General features: G+C 41.3%; 1 protein-coding gene across 3 annotated transcripts in view; it reads right to left on the bottom strand.

Annotated features, from left to right (window-relative positions):
• Window positions 1–4594: 4594 nt before the first annotated feature.
• LOC124673862 (endoribonuclease Dicer homolog 4) overlaps window positions 4595–18510 on the bottom strand; it is a 30747-nt gene continuing 16831 nt past the window's right edge. For 2 of the 3 annotated variants that reach the window (XM_047209903.1, XM_047209905.1), the window contains 16 exons: window positions 18279–18372; window positions 17790–17985; window positions 16918–17078; window positions 16601–16807; window positions 16243–16508; window positions 15888–16159; window positions 15385–15809; window positions 13967–14067; window positions 12184–12386; window positions 11910–12119; window positions 9112–9570; window positions 8746–9018; window positions 7834–8163; window positions 6349–6700; window positions 5775–5889; window positions 4595–5151 (listed from right to left, as the gene is read on the bottom strand). In XM_047209903.1, coding sequence (XP_047065859.1) covers window positions 4983–5151; window positions 5775–5889; window positions 6349–6700; window positions 7834–8163; window positions 8746–9018; window positions 9112–9570; window positions 11910–12119; window positions 12184–12386; window positions 13967–14067; window positions 15385–15809; window positions 15888–16159; window positions 16243–16508; window positions 16601–16807; window positions 16918–17078; window positions 17790–17985; window positions 18279–18372 — 3833 coding nt within the window. In that variant the 3' untranslated portion in view covers window positions 4595–4982. The remainder of the gene's footprint in view (window positions 5152–5774; window positions 5890–6348; window positions 6701–7833; window positions 8164–8745; window positions 9019–9111; window positions 9571–11909; window positions 12120–12183; window positions 12387–13966; window positions 14068–15384; window positions 15810–15887; window positions 16160–16242; window positions 16509–16600; window positions 16808–16917; window positions 17079–17789; window positions 17986–18278; window positions 18373–18510) is intronic. The other variant, XM_047209904.1, reaches the window with a different exon arrangement.

Here is an 18510-nt window from a genome sequence, read left to right as displayed (position 1 = left end):
CCCGCCGGTGTCCACCATATATAGCCACGGCGGGGTGGGAAACAGCGTTGCTGCGCAGGTCGTTTCCCCCGCGCGAAATGCTGGAGAAACGCGCCAATGTGTGGGCAAGCGCGAGAAAGACCGTCGTTGCGCGGGAACGGGTAATCGTTGGCGGTAGGCCTCGACGGGACGTTAAACCGCCATTAACGACCTTGACGGTGTCTGCGCTAAAAAATTACGTCATGATAGATTATGAGTCTAATTTAATTACTTATTGCATTTCAAAACAAATCAAGGAATTTAACCCATCAAATTTAAGTCATCATCTCACAAAGAAAACACCAAAAATATGATTCTAAAACTTCTAAATAACTGTTAAACCCTTCGAATTTGGGACAAATGTTAGATAAAAAAAGATGTGCCTTGTTGGCACCTTTCCAATGGTATATCATTCCCATTGTTTGAATTTATCATTTGAGAATTGCGGAAAAAATCATTTGGTGCCATGTCACTCCAAAAACCGCATCGGGCAGTTTAAGCTCATAGCATAAGCAGTGCAAGCGCATGTCAACGCTCAGTTCAATGCTCCATTTTTTGTGTGGTGAAAATCTAGTTTGCAAATCTCGTCGTTTTGATCACCGACCACCTCAATCGTTGGCACCAAAAGCTTTGTATTATAGAGTATGAGTCTAATTTAATAAACTACTAGATTTCAAAACAAATCAAGAAATTTAAGGCATCAAATTCAAGTAATCATCTCGCAAAGAAAACACCGAAAACATAATTTTAAAACTTCTAAATTACTTTTAAACCCTACGGATTTGGGACAAATATTAGATACAAAAAATATGTGCCTTGTTGAGACCTTTCCAACGGTATATCATTCCATTGTTTTAATATATTATTTCGGAATTGCGGTAAAACATTTGGTGTCTGTCACTCCAAAACGGACGGACAATAATTCAAAATTTTAAAAATTACCCCATCGGTATTCATGATGGATTGATAGGGCAGATAGTTCAACCTTCACGGGCAGACTGTTTAACCTTAACGGGTAGGCAGTTCAATCTTGATAGGCGTGCAGGTCAACCTTGCAGGTAGGCAGTTTAACATTTTGTAAAATCGCGTCGGGCAGTTCAATCTCATTGCACGAGCAGTGCAAACTCATGTCACTGGGAAGTTCAATGCTCTGCTTTTTGCGCGATGGGAATCTGTTATGCAAATCTCATTGTATTCTTTGCAAAGCTTTATATGGTAGAGCGTGAGTCTAATTAATTACCTACTGTATTTCACAACAAATTAAGAGATTTTACCCATCAATTTCAAGTCATCATCTCACAAAGAACACCGAAAACATGATTATAAAACTTCGAAAATTTGTTTTAAACCGTATGAATTTGGGACAAATGTTAGATAGAAAAAAGATGCGCCTTCTTGACACCTTTCCAATGGTATATCATTGACTTGTTTGAATATATCATTTGAAAATTGCGGAAAAATTATTTGGTCCTCGTCACTCCAAAACGGGCGGACAATAATTTAAAATTTTAAAAGTTATCTCGGCGGTATCCTTGATAGATTGATAGGGAAGACAGTTCAACCATAACATGGTAGACAGTTCAACCTTAGCGGGTAGGTAGTTCAACCTTCATAGGCGCGCAGGTCAACCTTGCAGGTAGGCAGTTCAAAATTTCGTAGGGCAGTTCAAGCTCATTGCATGAGAAGTGCAAGCTCATGTCACCGGCAGTTCAATACTCTATTTTTTGCATGGCGGAAATCTATTGTCGAAATCTCATCGTTTTGATCACCGATCACCTCAATAGTTGGCACCAAAAAGCTTTATATGGTAGAGCATGAGTCTAATTTAATTACCTACTATATTTCACAACAAATCAAGAGATTTTACCCATCAAATTCAAGTCATCGTCTCACAAAGAACACCGAAAACATGATTTTAAAACTTCCAAAATTTATTTTAAACCGTATGGATTTAGGAACAAATGTTAGATACAAAAAAAAATGCACCTTTTTGACATCTAATGATATATCATTCTCATTGTTTGAAGTTTGAATTTATCATTTAGAAATTGCAGAAAAATTATTTGGTCTAAAAACCGCGCCGGGCAGTTCAAGATCATAGCACGAGACAGTGGAGAGTTCATTACTCTATTTTTTAAAATTTAAACCGTGTAGGATTTGAAACATATTAAAACATGAAAAGTTGAGTTTGCTCCGTAGCTTTCCAAGGACATATCATTTTCATCATTCGGACAAACGGTTGGAAAAATTGATTGAAATTACCGCCCGTCCGTTTTTAATACGTCTGGATTACAGTATTTCCAAAATTATTCAAAAGTTATGCAAAATTTTAAAAAATTAAACATGAAAAAATTGCGAAATTTCATTATCTATCCAACGGTATACCATTTACACCATTTGGAGAAGTGGTTCAAAAATCGGATTAAAAGTTCGTTTTTTGGCCATATATGAACGTTTCGTATATTCAAAATTAAATTTAAATCGTGCAATTGCGGTTTTTCATTACCTATCCAACATTACCTATCCAACGTTGTATCATTTGCACAATTCCGACAAACGGTTGAAAACATTCAATGAAATTACCCTTAGTCTGTTTTTTAATACGTTCAGATTTCGGTATTTTCAAAATTATTTAAAAACTGTGCAGAATTTGGAAAAACTCTAAACATGACAAAGTTGTGAAATTTCATTATCTATCCAACGGTATATCATTTGCACCATTTGGATATGTGGTTCAAAAATCAGACTAAAAGTTTGTTTTGTGGCCACATAAAAACGCTGCTAGTAAACATATACTAGCAGCGTGTGGGCAAAACGCTGCTAGTAAACATATACTAGCAGCGTGCCACAAACACGCTGCCATTAAACATACTGTCAGCATGCGGAGGCCGCACACGACTGGTAAGTGGTCTGCTATCCGTGTGCTGAGCCCACACGTGACAAGTAACCCATACCGCTAGCGACATACCATTAGCGGGCCCGCACACGCAAATTGGTAAACAAAATCAGCACGCGAGCGGTAGCCTATTCTTTGCTAGTGATTGGTGCTCGGGAGCCAAAGTGACTTTCTATATAACCCTATATAACCCTATAGGTATTATCATACGTACATATTGTATGTATCATGTAAAAAAAATTGAAGTGTTGCGAACTTGTATTAACTTTTTGTCATGTTTCACCGAGTTCAATGCATCAATAGTCATGAACTTGTAAGCACAGTCATTAAGGTCGTTGCGGCCGTTTTCTCACTGCTGCCGGGATCTGATGTGTATCTATCAATGTGGCAGAAAAGTGGGACCCATTTAACAATGAAGAAAACAGTTAAGTTAAAGAGGACACATGTGCATGAGGGGGGGTATGTGCAAAAGTGTGGTTGACTAGAACAATATTCCTCTCACTCCTTCCTCCTCTCTCTCTTGCCTAACACCTATAACATCTCATCTCCGATGATCTCATCGTCTAGCTGTCACCGGAGCACCTTGGATGACGTGACCGAATATTGCCCGGTCAAGAACTCGTCGCCGTCGATCGTATAGTGTTGCCATCTGTCTACGATGGCGACCATGCTAGCCCATCGATGCAGGTGTCGTTACCATGCCGACAACCTCCAAGCCTGCAGAAAACTCCAGGTTGGCGGGTGGGTTCCCCGTCGGCAGCCTCCAAGCATCTCGTGCGACCAGCTCAGCCAGGGTGTCCCAACACCCTCCCCTACCACCCCTGCTACCCAGTGGATAGCAACGGAGAGGACATGGCCCGTGACGGCGAGGGACAACCACCGAGGGCGTCTCAGTGGATCAGCCGCAAAGAGAGCTCACCCTATACGTGTTGGGAGCCTCGGCGAGGACGGAGGATATTAGACGGTGGCGAATCGATGGTGACCATCATCGAGGAAGACGGCCATGTTGGTGACAATTGGGGACGCCTAGGCTCGATTACTCGGGCCAGGTGGTAGAGGGCAACTAGGCAGCACTCCGTACACGACCAGAAGGACACGTGGTGGACGGGGTGACGACAAGCTAAAGCAGCGGAGTCGGCGAGTTCGAGCGCTTGTGGAGCACAACATGGGAGGACTAGAGGACAAGTTGGAGCAAGCGAGAGGATAGAGGGGAGAGAGGAACGCATCATGATGGTCTTACCTCTCCATGAGGCCCTACATGTTGTGGCCACCGCAACGCCATTTGCCTGTTGGGAAGGCTGAGGTGGGAGAACACAGGTAGGTGGTGATGGAAATGCAGCCAAAGAAGAAGGCACGACTGAGGGGGATTTTTTCTTTTTGCAAAGTAACACGGCCAAGTTAACAAATACAACACCCAAAACACCCACAACGGCTTTAATGACCGTAACTTGGTATTCCAATTGTACAGTGACTAATTTGATCCGCGCTTACAAGTTCATGTACTATTCATGCATTTTACTAGGTTTACTTCTGTCCATTTTCACGTGCGTCATACATGATCCAACTTATTTTGTTACAAAAACCTCACCAATTGTTCGGTCATTCAAGGTTGTCAACTGCATATTCCTCCTAGAGAAATTGAAAAATAAAATGTAACACCTACATAATGGCAACAATTAATTAAAATCCCAAAAGGATTGCACAAATTAACATTTTTATGAGTTCATCAAAGTGCACCTCCTTGTACATGGTTAGCTTGGACACCACTCGCGTAACAAAGATAAAATGAACCTTTCTATCGTCATATTTGCTACAGCTAGAGCAATTGTCTGGTGAGTGCTCGCAGCCTAACCGCTATTGCTATTTGTTTGGCATTTCTGCCTCGTAGCTACTTTACTTCTTTCATCTTTCGAATTGGCAGAGCATGAATGAACAGAATAGCTAACAAATCATATCGTTCATACCATATACATGGACTGTACATTTATCGACACATCCTATCGAGCATTGCAGATCGAATCATGGGGTATTGTATTTGGAAACTTGGCCACGATGCCCAGAGATGTTTTTAGAGACGGATTTCATCTTTTGGTAGGTACCCATCTTGCTTGAGATACCACAGAGCCCCCTGCGCGGCATGCTCTTGGGCGGCCTTCTTCTGTAGTTTAGCATCGCTGTAGCACTCCAAAAGTGTCTCCGACGGTCCCTTGATCTGAACAGTAACCTTGTAAGTGAACCTGCGTGAATTCACGCATGAAGTTATCAGTGTAAAATAGATAACATCTTATTGTAATACCAGAACACCGCATAAATACCATTGCAAAGTAAATACAACACCTTTCCAGAATTATAATTGAGGGCCTAAACAAGACGGATATTAACAAATAATATTGAAACGTTTGCCATCCGGAGTTTGGAATGCTACAGCATGCTTACTTAAGAAAAACTTCTCCATGCTTAGCCTAGGCCATGGGAGCAAGCAAGTGGGTAAGATGGTCCTTACCACCAAGCACTCTGCATAAGCCAATCAAATGCTTGATATTCCTTACACAAATCTTGAGCTTAGCAATGGAGTTTGTGCATAGCTTTCTGCTCAATCATCCCTTTTAGAGTACTATCTACAAACTAGTAATGTAGGCGCACAACTAGGTGCAAAATTGACAATGCCACTCTCCGTACCAGGATAATATACCAACAACAAAGAACTTAGATATAGACATAAATAATGATGGATAAGAAGCATATATTTTACACTAAACTCTGCAAAGAAAGGGAACCATGCAAGGAGGTTAAAATTCATTGTAATTTGTAATTCATGTGAGTTAATCTCTGTTCTCCTTCAGTAAGTAGGTGAGCTTACTTTGGAAGGTGGCTTGGCCCTTCTTCTTTGCACAACTCAAATTCAGGGGGGTTCCAATAATTTGCAGCACATAATTCAAAAAGGAACGACCTTGCTGTTTTATGTACCATATCACCTACAAAGGTGATTAAAAGTGTTACAACACTACCTTCAAAATTAGAACGAAAAGTGAAATGTGAATAAAAGAACACAGTTGTTAGTTGTATATCCTGCAACTTTTAGAGAACTCAATTAGAATAGAAACTCCATATACCCACACAATAATCAAGTTGAATCCACAACAAACTGTTGGATGAAATATGCAATTGCTTCTTTGTATGTAAAAAAATTCTTGTAGAATGTTTCAACACTAATTTACACCAAAAAATACTGCGAACTTCATGCTTGAGAAGTACCAGACACTTCCTACCTTCAAGACAATGTAAAATATAATCATGGTTAAAAGACAAAACAAATGGCTCGTTTCACAATTTAAATGTGTAAGTGAAGTCCAAGTCAACAGCTTGCATGCTTCAATCAACCTAGAGAGCATAACAGTGCATAGAAAAACTAATCTTATGAGATTTAGCATTACCATGATACTCCTTTTTATTGGTTTTCTGAGTTCCCTTGGGTCGACAGTCATTGTGCATAGCAACCTTGAGCTGATTATTCCCTCCGTTATTGATATCAGCCTTGAAAAACTTGGTATCTCCTGCTGTTCTTTGGTTGGAGGGTTTTAAAATCTCACCAATCGGAAATTCTGTATTTTGAAAAGAGATGTTTGCATCTCTTTCTCTACTTATCTGTAGACTCTTAATTTCTTCACATATGTCAGCCTCAACTTTCAATGGCTCTTCATTATAGCCTAGTAGTTCTGGTTCTTTCTTCCTAGCATCATGCAAAATCTCTTCCAGTGACTTGTTTTTATGTGTGTATCCATATTTCTGCAGGTATACACAAGAATTCACACAAACAGTAAGTTGGCTTTGGCCTTCAAGACACATGATCATTCAAATTACCCCAACATAACAAAATGATTATCCAATTTGTCAGAAAAAAGTAGTTAGTACTATAACAAGTGAAGTTACATATTCAATTACACAAGATAAATGTGTAAATAATATAACATAACAAGTTTTCACAAGACACAAATCACATAGACCAACTAGATGGAATAAAATATGACATGAAACAACGTTTGTGAGCCGAGTAATGTTCCTCAAGAAGGATGAATCGGACTAAAGATCACAAGTTTGATGAGGGAACATATCTATTGATATATTAGAAGTTACGGTCTGATTCAATGTAAATAAAAGTCCGATTCCCTATAAGATTCCGAGTGTATCCACCTATTGTTGGTTGTACTTTCAGACCATGCTCTTCTAATACACAATGACACACACTTTAATGTGTGCTCATCAAAAAGAGTCATAAATGTGTGTCGGAGACAACAAAACAAGACACTGGTTATATCCATATAAGGTTATGGCCAGTACTTAATCCACACACACAATATTATTTCCTCTACCACATTGTATAAATCCTGATTTCCCAGCTGACCCTAGTTAGACCATTGTTGCTCCCGATCACCATCCTCTTCTACCTTGTCAATGTCGTGGGGTTGTCATGGTGGGGTTGTCATGGTAAACCCGTGGGTTGGTGGCAGCAGAGTAGCAGACCATCCACTCCACCCTCACACCGTGAGGAAGGGCATCTCTTTTGTGATCATGCTCACGGCTTGGTGGATCTGGAAGAAGCGCAACATGTTCATTTTTCATGGTGCAACATAGCCTATTCAACATGGTCAGGACTGCTGCCCAGTGTGGGCGAAAGCAGGAGCGATGGGCATTGCAGTGCCTAGCACTTGGGGGTGTGCCGTTGTAATTTCAGGTGCGACCCTTCTTGGGATTTTACATATCATCCTTTAGTATCAATGCACCGAGACACAACAAAAGTCGAAGAAACCAAAAATAGACCATCACTACAGAAGGTGTTTTTTTGCACCCACCTGGAATGACTGCTACTTCGGAATACTGTAGCAATTTAAAAAATAGAAGGCGAAGGAACCAAAACATACCTTCAGTTTACAAAGTGCTTCTTGCGCAGCCAACTTTCTAGCGACTTTTGAATTCTGGTTTGCTGCGGCACAACTTATCACCTCACTGTTTATGACAACTTCCACTTTGACATGGTACTCTCCATCAGCCTTCATAGGTTTGGGTAGGCCTAACTTAAGTTCATGACATTGACAAAGTTCTCGAATTTCTCTCATAGGATTCATGTGCATGTCAGAGAAGCTCAACACTGGCTTTAGAAGTATAAGCACTAGCTTCCAAACATAGGTCAGGTTGAATCCTGAATCTAAAAGAACTGCAGCAACACAAGATTCGACAATATCACCAAGAACCTGCAGTAAGAGGATGTAAGCTTTTGACCATAAACAAAAATGTTACTGTATGTCATGCGATTGCCAAGGAAATTCTATAAGAAAAATCACTTATTACCAAATTTTAGATGCGCCACACAGAAATCAAATATATTAAATGTATTAACTAGTTACACATGAAAATCGTATGAACGTAGTACTTAAATAATCTATGATTTTAAGATATTTAAAATTATTGATAACATTACCATTTATTTTGTTTTCGTAAGAGTTGGGATTGAACCCTACTATCTCATCTCATACTTCAATAATACCTACTCCCTCCGTTCCATAATTCTTGTCATGGTTTTAGTTCAATTATCGATAACATTAACGTTTATTTTGTTTTCGTAAGAGTTCGGATTGAACCCTACTATCCGATCTCATACTTTAATAATACCTACTCCCTCCATTCCATAATTCTTGTCTTTGAACTAAAACCATGACAAAAATGATGCAACGGAGGGAGTACGTTTTAGCAGTAACCATAAGTCCTTGTTCTTCCTCTCCGCTGAAGACAGGTTATCAAAAGAGATGCAAAAGTTACAAGGAAAACAACAATACCTTCGGACATGCTGGTTCTTCTACAAAGTCTTTCTCTGAATTTGGAAGTTTAATGTAATTCTCAAACTTATTCACAGCAGCCGAAAGATAATTTGAATCCTTTATAAGATACTTATGGATACATTTCTGGACTGCAACATATGCAAGAGAATAATTATTGACAGCTAATGATTTTAAATCTGTTATTTGACCAGGTGTTAGATCAGGGTAACTTGAGTAGAGGTATGAGGTAATCAAATATTCTAAAACAGCATCTCCAAGAAACTCCAGTTTCTGATCAAACAGAAAAAGAACATAGTCAGGTGAGAAAATTGTTGATAATCACATCAATTCACTAATGATGACACAAGAAAAAAGAACTCTGACCTGATAGCATCCTCCAGAATGTTTATTGAATGAAGGATGCACAAATGCTTCAAGAATTAAACCCTTAAATTTGAAATTGTAACCAATTAACTCTTCAAGCTCAGCAACATTGGTGTGGTCCATGAGAGATAAATTTATGGAGCTTTCATCTAATACTCTATAGAATGATGAATCTTCAAAATCAACATCTATTCCCACCCAGTGAAGGAATGCAAATGCAGCTTTGAATCCACCTTCAACAAGAAATGCTCCCACAAGTGATTCAACAACATCCGCAATTGTCTTCCTGTGCAACCAATGATGCGACTTTGTACACCTCAAGTTGCAGTTTTCTTGTCTATCTGGGTTCATATTCTTCGGGTGTATACTCACTTCTGTGTCAGCATTGCAAACAACTTTACAAGGCCGTCCTAGTGCAATGAACTGTGTCGGTTCAAAGTGTTGGTCCCGTATGTATACCTAAGTTGACATACACACGCAAAAAAAACTACTTTCTGTTACACTCTAGAATTCATGGCAGATACTTGACAGGGAACATCATTCATTATCTTATGTGGCGAAAAAATGTAACAGAAACAAGAGTTAGAAAACTCTACTAAAATGCTAAAAGCAGCTAAACATTTTTTAAATATGAGGATGTACTTAAGTAGATCATAAGGACAAGCAGAACTTTCCACAGGCATCATAATTATGGATAGGCAAGATAGTTTTTCAAGAAAACACAAGAGATTATGTGTTTCATTTCATTGAACAGGAAGAAGGCATCGGGGGTACAACCTCCAGAGGGAGGGACACACACACGACCGTCCTCACCAAGCGACTACAACTTTGTAAGGGGGTGCGTAATGATATTAGGCCCCGCCAAGCCTTGCCTCCAGCCAAGAATTGCGAGGCAAGATCATGGGCCACGGCAGGTGCAAAGGGGCTCAGGGATGTCTTGCCCACAACATGGGATGTGCACTAAATTCAGTTCCTGTAACAACTGTTCCATGTAAACCTCTTAGGAGGCGTGTAACAACCTCTATCTTTTCAATGAAATGTTTTCTAGAAAAAAAAAAAGAATGGCGAGGCAACGGGTCTCAGAGCAACAGGGCAGAGTCACCGCCGTTGCCAGATGCCTTCAGGGACGTTTCAGCTCCAGGACTGCCTAGGTCAACGTACCTCACACCCATTGTGCCTAAGAATCGGCAGGTGAGAGGGCTTCGGCAGGAAGTGGTGTAGAATTGTCAGGAAGTGCTGGTGCTGGCATAGATGATGCGCCCCATACATCCCATACACTAGTCCCAGATTAACCACTTTTAAATTTAAAATGAGATGTACTAGGGTCTAGACTCTAGAGACCCTAGCGACAGGGTGTACTAGGGTTTCAAGACCCTATCGGAGGTGCAGCCCACGGCACGGGAGCCCGATGCGGCCCAGGTCACGGCCCAGCTCCAAAACCCCTCGCCAAGGTTGAGCTCGCCTGTGCTTCATCCTGCGAGTAGATTCGCGTCGCCGCCGATCACCATCCGCCGCACAAGGACTCGCATCGCTCCCAGCAACAACACCACCACCACCTGGACCCTTGGCGACTTCCTCAAGGCTGCCAACAAGGACATCAGGCCACCCTACCATGCCCCGGACGCCGCTCCCGCTGCCAGACGCTTTCCTTCTCGCCTCGGCGCGAACGATCCGCCAAGTGTGGAGCAACGGCGACCACTGCCCCTCCGATGGCTGAGACACGCGCGCAAGTACATCGACAGCATCTTTGCTACGCCGCTCTCTCGCCCAGTGATCGCGGCCATTGCTGCGCTTGTCAACAAGAAGCAAGAAGCTGCCCGCGGACCTCCCTGATCAGCGCCCCGTCGACCATGTTCCCAATGCATAGCCGCCTTAAGATCATCATCTAGAACGTGCGCGGTCTCAATGCACGCGCACGCCGTCCTTTGCGTTTTCTCGAAAAAAAAAACTTGGAAAACCTGGCCTCCCCCAAGCGTCAAATTCTTCCACTGGCTTGCCAACCTCGACAGGTGCTGGACCGCTTCTCGCCTACAAGGCCGAGGCCTCCAACACCACGCACGCTGCTTGCTGTGCGACCAGGAGATGGAAACCATCCAGCACCTGGTCTACGGCTGTTGCTTCTCCCGTCAGGTCTGGCATGACGTCCTCTCCTGGCTGCGAGCAACATGCAACACCCCAGAGCAGGGCGACACCCTCCTTAGCTGGTGGAACAAGGCCAAGCACGCCACGCCCAAACCGCTGCGCAAAGGCCTCGCCTCGATCGTGCTTCTCACCCCATGGCTAATCTGGAAGCAGCGCAACTACTGCGTTTTCAACAGAGCTGAGCCGTCCGTCGACAACGTCGTCACAAGGATCCGGGACGAAGCTGCCCTTTGGGCCAGGGCTGGGGCGCCGGGCCTGTGCGTTCTTCTGCCGCAAAACTGGGATGTACATTTAGTTGTATCTCTTTGCTTCCCTTTCAGGATTCTGCCTCCTGTAACAACAAACTATTTCCTCCCTACTATTCAATGAAATGAAACGCAAAGGCTTTTTGCGTTTTCTCAACAAAAAAAAAGAGTTATATCCAGCCAAGAGTGCTGAAGAAGAGATAGAGTTAGGTACTATACAAACCCGCAGGTTATGATTATTGATTAATCAATCAAGTAACATGTTAGAAGGATTATTTCTTGTCTTTACCCATAGTGCTGATCTAGTTCCTCCCTACATGTTCGGGTCATAATCACAGAAATTAAGGCATAACATCAGCAGAAGAGGAGCATTTTGGACAGATATTGGGATCACTGAGAACACTGTCTAACCTGCAAATTTCTTCTGATTGATAACTCATATAAATTTGAATTATTCACTACAGCAGAACGTCTGCTGGTCAATTGCCCTTCATCAAGTCCTTCATACGAAATAAAGTTGTGACGTCCAACTATGTACTTCAAAAAAGCATCACCTAGGACTTCAAAGCGCTCCAAGGAGATCCTCTCCAAACACCTTTCAGTGGTAAGTGCTTCAAGTATCTGAAATAGATCAAAATTATTTGCGACATGGATAGGCAAATTCAATGAAGATTGCATAACTTACACCAGAAGCACTGATTTGAGAAGCCTCTGAGAATGAAGACAACATGGCCTCCTTCAACTCAATAGCTACCAGCAGATTCTCCAACCGACACATCAAGGATGGTAATAAGGATAGAGAACTACACATGTCCTTTGAAAACCCAATTATCTTCATGGTGCATAGCTCTGGAGGCAACTCCACGAAGTGCTCCATCAATTCACGTCCTTGAAAACAGAAACAGCAAATCAGAAAGGTAATACCCTGATCAGGACCATTTACAGAATCATGACAGAGCAATAAATTCCAAATAGGATTCACCAATGGCTTATGAAGTGAATTTCTTTTTAAAATGGCCAGAAAAGAAAAGAAAAAACGGCCAAAGTTCATAGGGGCTCCCCTCCATTATTTATTCTTGCAATGGAGGTGCTCAATCCCCTTATCCACAAAGCAGATAACCACAGACTTCTTTATCCTATTCCCATGCTGGCATTCAGCACCCCATCTCGCTCTAGACTGATGATGTGGCATTGTTTCTATACCCTTCAAAGAGGAACTTGGAAAAGATGAACGTGGTTATAAGAATCCCAATACAAAGTAGAATCCTACAATAATACAATTGCCCCTCTAACAGGGCATCAAGTCTGCGCAGGTGTGAGAAAATGAGGACTCACACCCATCGGCTGCTCCGGGGAGCAGATCCAGCTTTCGTCGTCGGAATATTCATGTGTTGTAATAGACTTCCCCTCCAACTATTTGGGTATGCACTTGTTAATCAGGAAGCTGCGCAAGCAAGATTTGCAGCATCTCCTTCACAAGCTGGAAAATTCGCATGCTTTCACTTTGGGGTTGTCGGCTGGTCCTTACCTTCTCCTTTGCCATCTACCATATGTTGTCAAATTGTGATCCTGGCTTGGCTGATCAAGCCAATTGACAAATGCAATAGAGCTTTCATCTGAAAGGGGATAGAGGATATGATGAGGGACGCTACCTTGTGACCTGGGATAGGGTATACGAGCCTATGGAGTATGTGGTCAAGTCTCAGGTTCATGCTAGTTGCTCCGGCCCTGGAGGATAAGATCTTTGGCACTGGTCCTCCAACCTACAGAATCCTGCGCAGTCGGCCTACTACTGGTTGAGGCAGTTGTGGCATCTCACCCTGCACCCGACCAGAATGGTTCCTTGGGAGAATGGCAGCAGGCGAAGCACAGAGGATCTCTCAAGGATAAGTGCAAAGACCTTGGCTCATGTTCAATGGCCACATTAGCCATGCGATCGGGTTTGATTTTCCCAGGATAAGCGCAACAACCTAGGCTCTCTCAATTGTCACCTAGCCATGAGATTGATTTGGAGAAAGTAAGAGACTAAGGGTGAGAAATGATATGCTTGCGGTTGCTGACAGCATCAAGGCAGAAGCGGAGCATTGGCGTCAGCCATCAGGCCTACCACCACCGGTTGTATAGCCGCCATGAGGTTGTAGAGTAGAGATCTGTGTTGTGAATGGCTGTCTTGTTTTTTGGGGGTTGTAGTTATACTTTCACATGGCCCAAAGTCTTGTAGTTATGTCTTCTATTTTTTTTTTGCGGAAAGTTATGTCTTTTATAAATTAGAAGATGCGTAAATGATTGCCTGCATGTTCTATAAAAAAAATGCAGGCGGCCATCACAAAAATTCCTCACCATAAAGAAATTTGAGCACTTGAGCTATTTTAATACTTGGTACCATAGCGATGTTTTCATAAAGAGGAGTCCGAATCATCATAAAACAGTATATAAAGATGCTGTTCTAAAGGAATAATAATTGTAACCTGTGGTCTCCCGTAGTCGGTCATGAAGCAAATTATGCAGGTTGAAGAGCTGCTTAGCGTGCAGAAGTGGCTGTTCAGGATGGGATAGATTGATATGAAACCTGACATGAACAGTACGTAAATTCATTAAAACATTAACAAAGCAGTTAAACAGAAATGTCACAACCTTTCTTTGAAAAACATTATTAACAAAAGTAGATTTTTTAACAGAGAAAAGGCTATCAGGGGAGACTGGGATCAGTTTGCTCATCTCTACCACCACCTGATGGCAGCCTTCAGAGCAGATGAATGTACGGGTGCATGCTGGGCAGCAGCATGGGACCATAGTGGTCCACCCTCAGGCGCTACAGCTGCCTGGTATGACTCGGTGCCAAGCATGCTTACTACTGACTACTGAGGCGCTGGCATATGTAGAGATGGAGCGCTTCTGGCCTGATCCCTCCAGGTGTAGCATGTCTTGATCGAAACAGACTGCCAATCCTTGATCCCACTGTAGAAGGCAAGGGGGGATCACAAAGCAAGTATTGGCCCAATCCCTCCCCATGATCACCCCAACATACGTTGGATCTAGTCTGCCCCACTAACTGATCCCACCTCCCACACACCACTCCTCCCCGCAAAAAAAAAAACTCATCCCATTTACCCACGTGAAGGAAGACAAGAAAGAAAATTCTGTCGATTGTAATGAAATGAAAACAAGATAAGTGTTCGGTTTCTGTTTGGGAAGGAAAGGAGCAATCAGGAAAATTCGGAAACAACGAACAAAAGGAAGGTTTATTTTGGAGGAAAAACATGCAGAGCATTTACATGGTGGTGTAACATCTTGAAATCTCTTTACATATGTTTTTTTTCCGAAGCAGCATGCTGATAATTTATTTTCTTTCCGCGCAACGCGTGGGTATTTAGCTAGTAGTCTAGTACAAATATGGAGTGCCAAAACACTACAAACTTGATAAATACCGGTTGTTATGTTGGTTTCATTTCCTGAGGTAAATCATGTTATATTGTTCTAGGTGCTAGTATTCACAACAATCTCGGGACAGCATATTTCAGTTCCATATTATACACTATCACATAGAATACTTGTAAATGTAAAGCATAACAATCCAATACATAAAGTGACATGCTTTCTTGGAAAAAAGGCAATTACAGCTTCTTGCACGGATTTCTACTGGGTCGCTCCAGTGATATTACGTCTTTACTTATATGGCCTACTTTTCATAACATTAATTATATACACATTACCACACTACAAATGAAATTTTATCACATTAAGTAGATACACAGCCAAGCTTAAGATAACCTATCTTAAGCCTGGTTGTGTAGTTACATATGCCCTAGTGAGTGCTCAATCGCGGTAGCAATGTAAATATAACTGTAAGCCGAGAAGGGGTGCAAATAATATTTCTGCTTCTTACCTTTCCTTGTAATGTTCTTCATAAGTTGCACTGCTGTACTCACTTCTAGCATTTAGTTCATCCAGAATGTCATCAATGACAAAAAATGTCTTATTATGAGGAGCAAAGATTAAACTTCCAACGACATCCGTTTTATTGTAGATATTATCAAGAAGCCTTAAAGACTCATCTGGTAAATATGCTCCATTCATAGACGCACCAGTTGGATTTTTAAAAATCGGTGACGATAAACAGCGCTCAATTGTTGGCCAGTCAATCATAAATATATCACCATATAATTCCTGCTTGATTGGAAGCAGTAGGTAAAACGATGAATTAATCTGTAACGTTTCATCATTGCCCAACATAACATGAGATACAGTGAACTCAGATCTGTCAAGAAGAATCTTCAGAAACATTTCTTGGAAATTGCGTGCAAGCATCATCTGAAAAAAAGCAACATTTTAGACGACATTCATGAAAAGATAATATGTTAACGTATGAAACAATGAGCAAGATGATGCCTGTTCTTCGTTAAATGAGATCGTTCCTAAATGCCTCATTCCTGCTTTAACAATCCTGCCACGAGCAAGATGCAAATCAACCTCCAACTTTTCAGCTTCTGTAGGAAGGGGATTGATCACAAAAAGACCAAATATCCGATAGTTTCTATCTGCTGGTATGGGAATAAATTGAACATAGTAGAAATGCAAGTTCAACAGACAGTCCAGTTTGCATTTTGAAGGTTTGAGAACTGTGGGAGTTAACATCTCATGAAGCTCTTCCCTTAGATCATCTGAAATATCGAAACAATAGTTGAGCGGCTTGAGCCAAATCACTAGCGTTGTGGCATTATAAGAACATGTGAGTGAACCATACCTTCATGTTTATTGTTTGTTGAACCATTTGTTGTTGATACCTTGTTCTTTCTTGAACCTGAACCTGGCAAAAGAAAATCTGTCAAAGCACCCAATTCATGAAGTTTCATGCATGCTTTTAAGCATGCATCTCTCTTAGCTTCATCTTTTGATTGAAACGATTGGCCATCCACTTGACGAAAAGCAGCATTTGGTGGGAGAATTATTCGACAGATTATTCCCTCAGTGTCATCAATGTAGATGAACGCTGGGGAAGGATTAAAATACCTTCAAGAAGTTGGAGTTGTATTAGTATAAGCACTGATGAACAAAAGCATGGGTATCAAAGGGTTGACGAACACAACAGCCTCCTTACATACATATCCTTGGGAAGGTTGTAGCAGTAGCGATGTAGTAGAGATACACTGCAAGCTGTGCTAATGGAAGCACCTGTGTTATTCACTTGATATGTGTTCTCCTCAAGGTACTCAAACATATCATTCGAAGTTCTGAAGTCTATCTCTCCATTCATGATGATCTCACCATCAATATAGTCATTAAGCAATTTTTCTTGAGAATGATTTCCCCTGGTATGTATCAGAATGAATAAGAACGTGGACCAAAATCAAGGACTAAAATCCATCTGACTCTTTATTAACACCAATTGCCCATCTATGTAATGGGGAAAAAAAATCACCTCTCCAGAAGAACAACATATTTAGATTTAGTCATCCGGGCTCGTCCCCTGGACTGGATAAAACTAGCTACAGTTTCTGGAAGATCAAACCGCACAACGAGGCAACAAGTCTGAATGTCAAGACCCTCTTCACCTACGCTAGTAGCAATCAAAAGATTCACCTGCAAACAGCAAAAGCAAAGGAATTGTGATGCAAGAAAAAAAATAGATATAGAAGTATACAGCCAAAATTAGTCTGTCACAATTAATTTACTACATACATTACTAACTCAAGGAAAGTATAAATCAAAGACAAGCCCTATGCTGCACAATGCCGATCCAGGATTGAACCCAGTTTGAAGTCACAACGACCTACTAAAGTCCTATGGCATTACTATCAGTAATCTAATAAAACTGTAGAAACCAAGGACCAATCCTTCTGTCTGTCCAGTGTCAATCATTGTACATGGTAAGTGCCTGCTCACTCAGCTGGTGCAGCATCGGAGCTGACTAACATCATTCTGGAAGCTTATACTTCTGTGCTAGTGTTCCCCAACAGTTCGCTAAAACTGCTGACTCAGCTGGTGTATCAGAGTCTGAATATGCTGGCCCCTGATTTTGTATGCCAACCAGCTATATTCATTATTAGGTGCATTAATTTGAAAGAAAACAAAATCTACCTGGACAACAAACAAGATCAGTACAAGCCACCTGGGTATAATTATCCTCCCAGGTATGCTTAAATTACAGCACACAAAAATGTTAACTTCTTATTAAAGAAAAGGCAGATCAAGAAATGAAAGCTTTGATATGTTCAAAATAGATATCAAAGAAGACTTTGTATTGGCTTCGTAAGAAATCGTGTAGAAGGTATCCATGCCTAATTATTATACCTCACCAGAAGAAAACTTTTCAACAATAGCATCCATCTTGTGCCTTGACATGTTCTTTAGTCCCGAGTGGCATCCCACGAGGAACTCACATTTCCAAAAATCAAGGCATTTCAAGTATTGGAGGACGCGTGCTATTGCTCTTGCGACTGTTATTCTTTTCACGAAAACTATGCACTTCATGTTTTCCTCTATCCTGCTTATTGAAGAAAGCAAAGCAACATAATCATGATGATGAGAAGAGGCAAATATTGAAACTTATTCTCAAGAGGTTATAATTAAGATGTTTGAATTGTGGTTTTCAGTTGGATCTCTTCTCTCTTTTTTTTCACACGGAAACAGCAGCCCGGTGTGAAGGAATTACCGCAACCCAATAAGTAACAAAGATTTTGTTACACCCTAAATTAAGTACAGACGTTTTTGTGTCCATGCAAATCCTAAAGCAGAAAGAATGTTACGAAAAAAGATAGTACCACTGGTGACTATGCTCACCTGTATCCTGAGAGGACATTAATAAGAGCCACAAATTTATTCGAGAAGAAAGGTTCTTCTAGCGTCTCTAGATCAAATGAATCATCATGGGTACCTAGAAAGCACCCTCTTATTAGATTCACGCATTGCTAGTCAAAAAAAAAATGCATTCAAGCTGACACATATTTCCAACCGGAAGCCGTATCTAAAGGTACATAACCTCAGTGACTCCAGTACCAACCGGTATAAAGGA

This window comes from Lolium rigidum, chromosome 7 (genome assembly GCF_022539505.1).
Source record: "Lolium rigidum isolate FL_2022 chromosome 7, APGP_CSIRO_Lrig_0.1, whole genome shotgun sequence".
Taxonomy (NCBI): domain Eukaryota; kingdom Viridiplantae; phylum Streptophyta; class Magnoliopsida; order Poales; family Poaceae; genus Lolium; species Lolium rigidum.
This window is presented reverse-complemented; position numbering and strand designations above follow the sequence as displayed.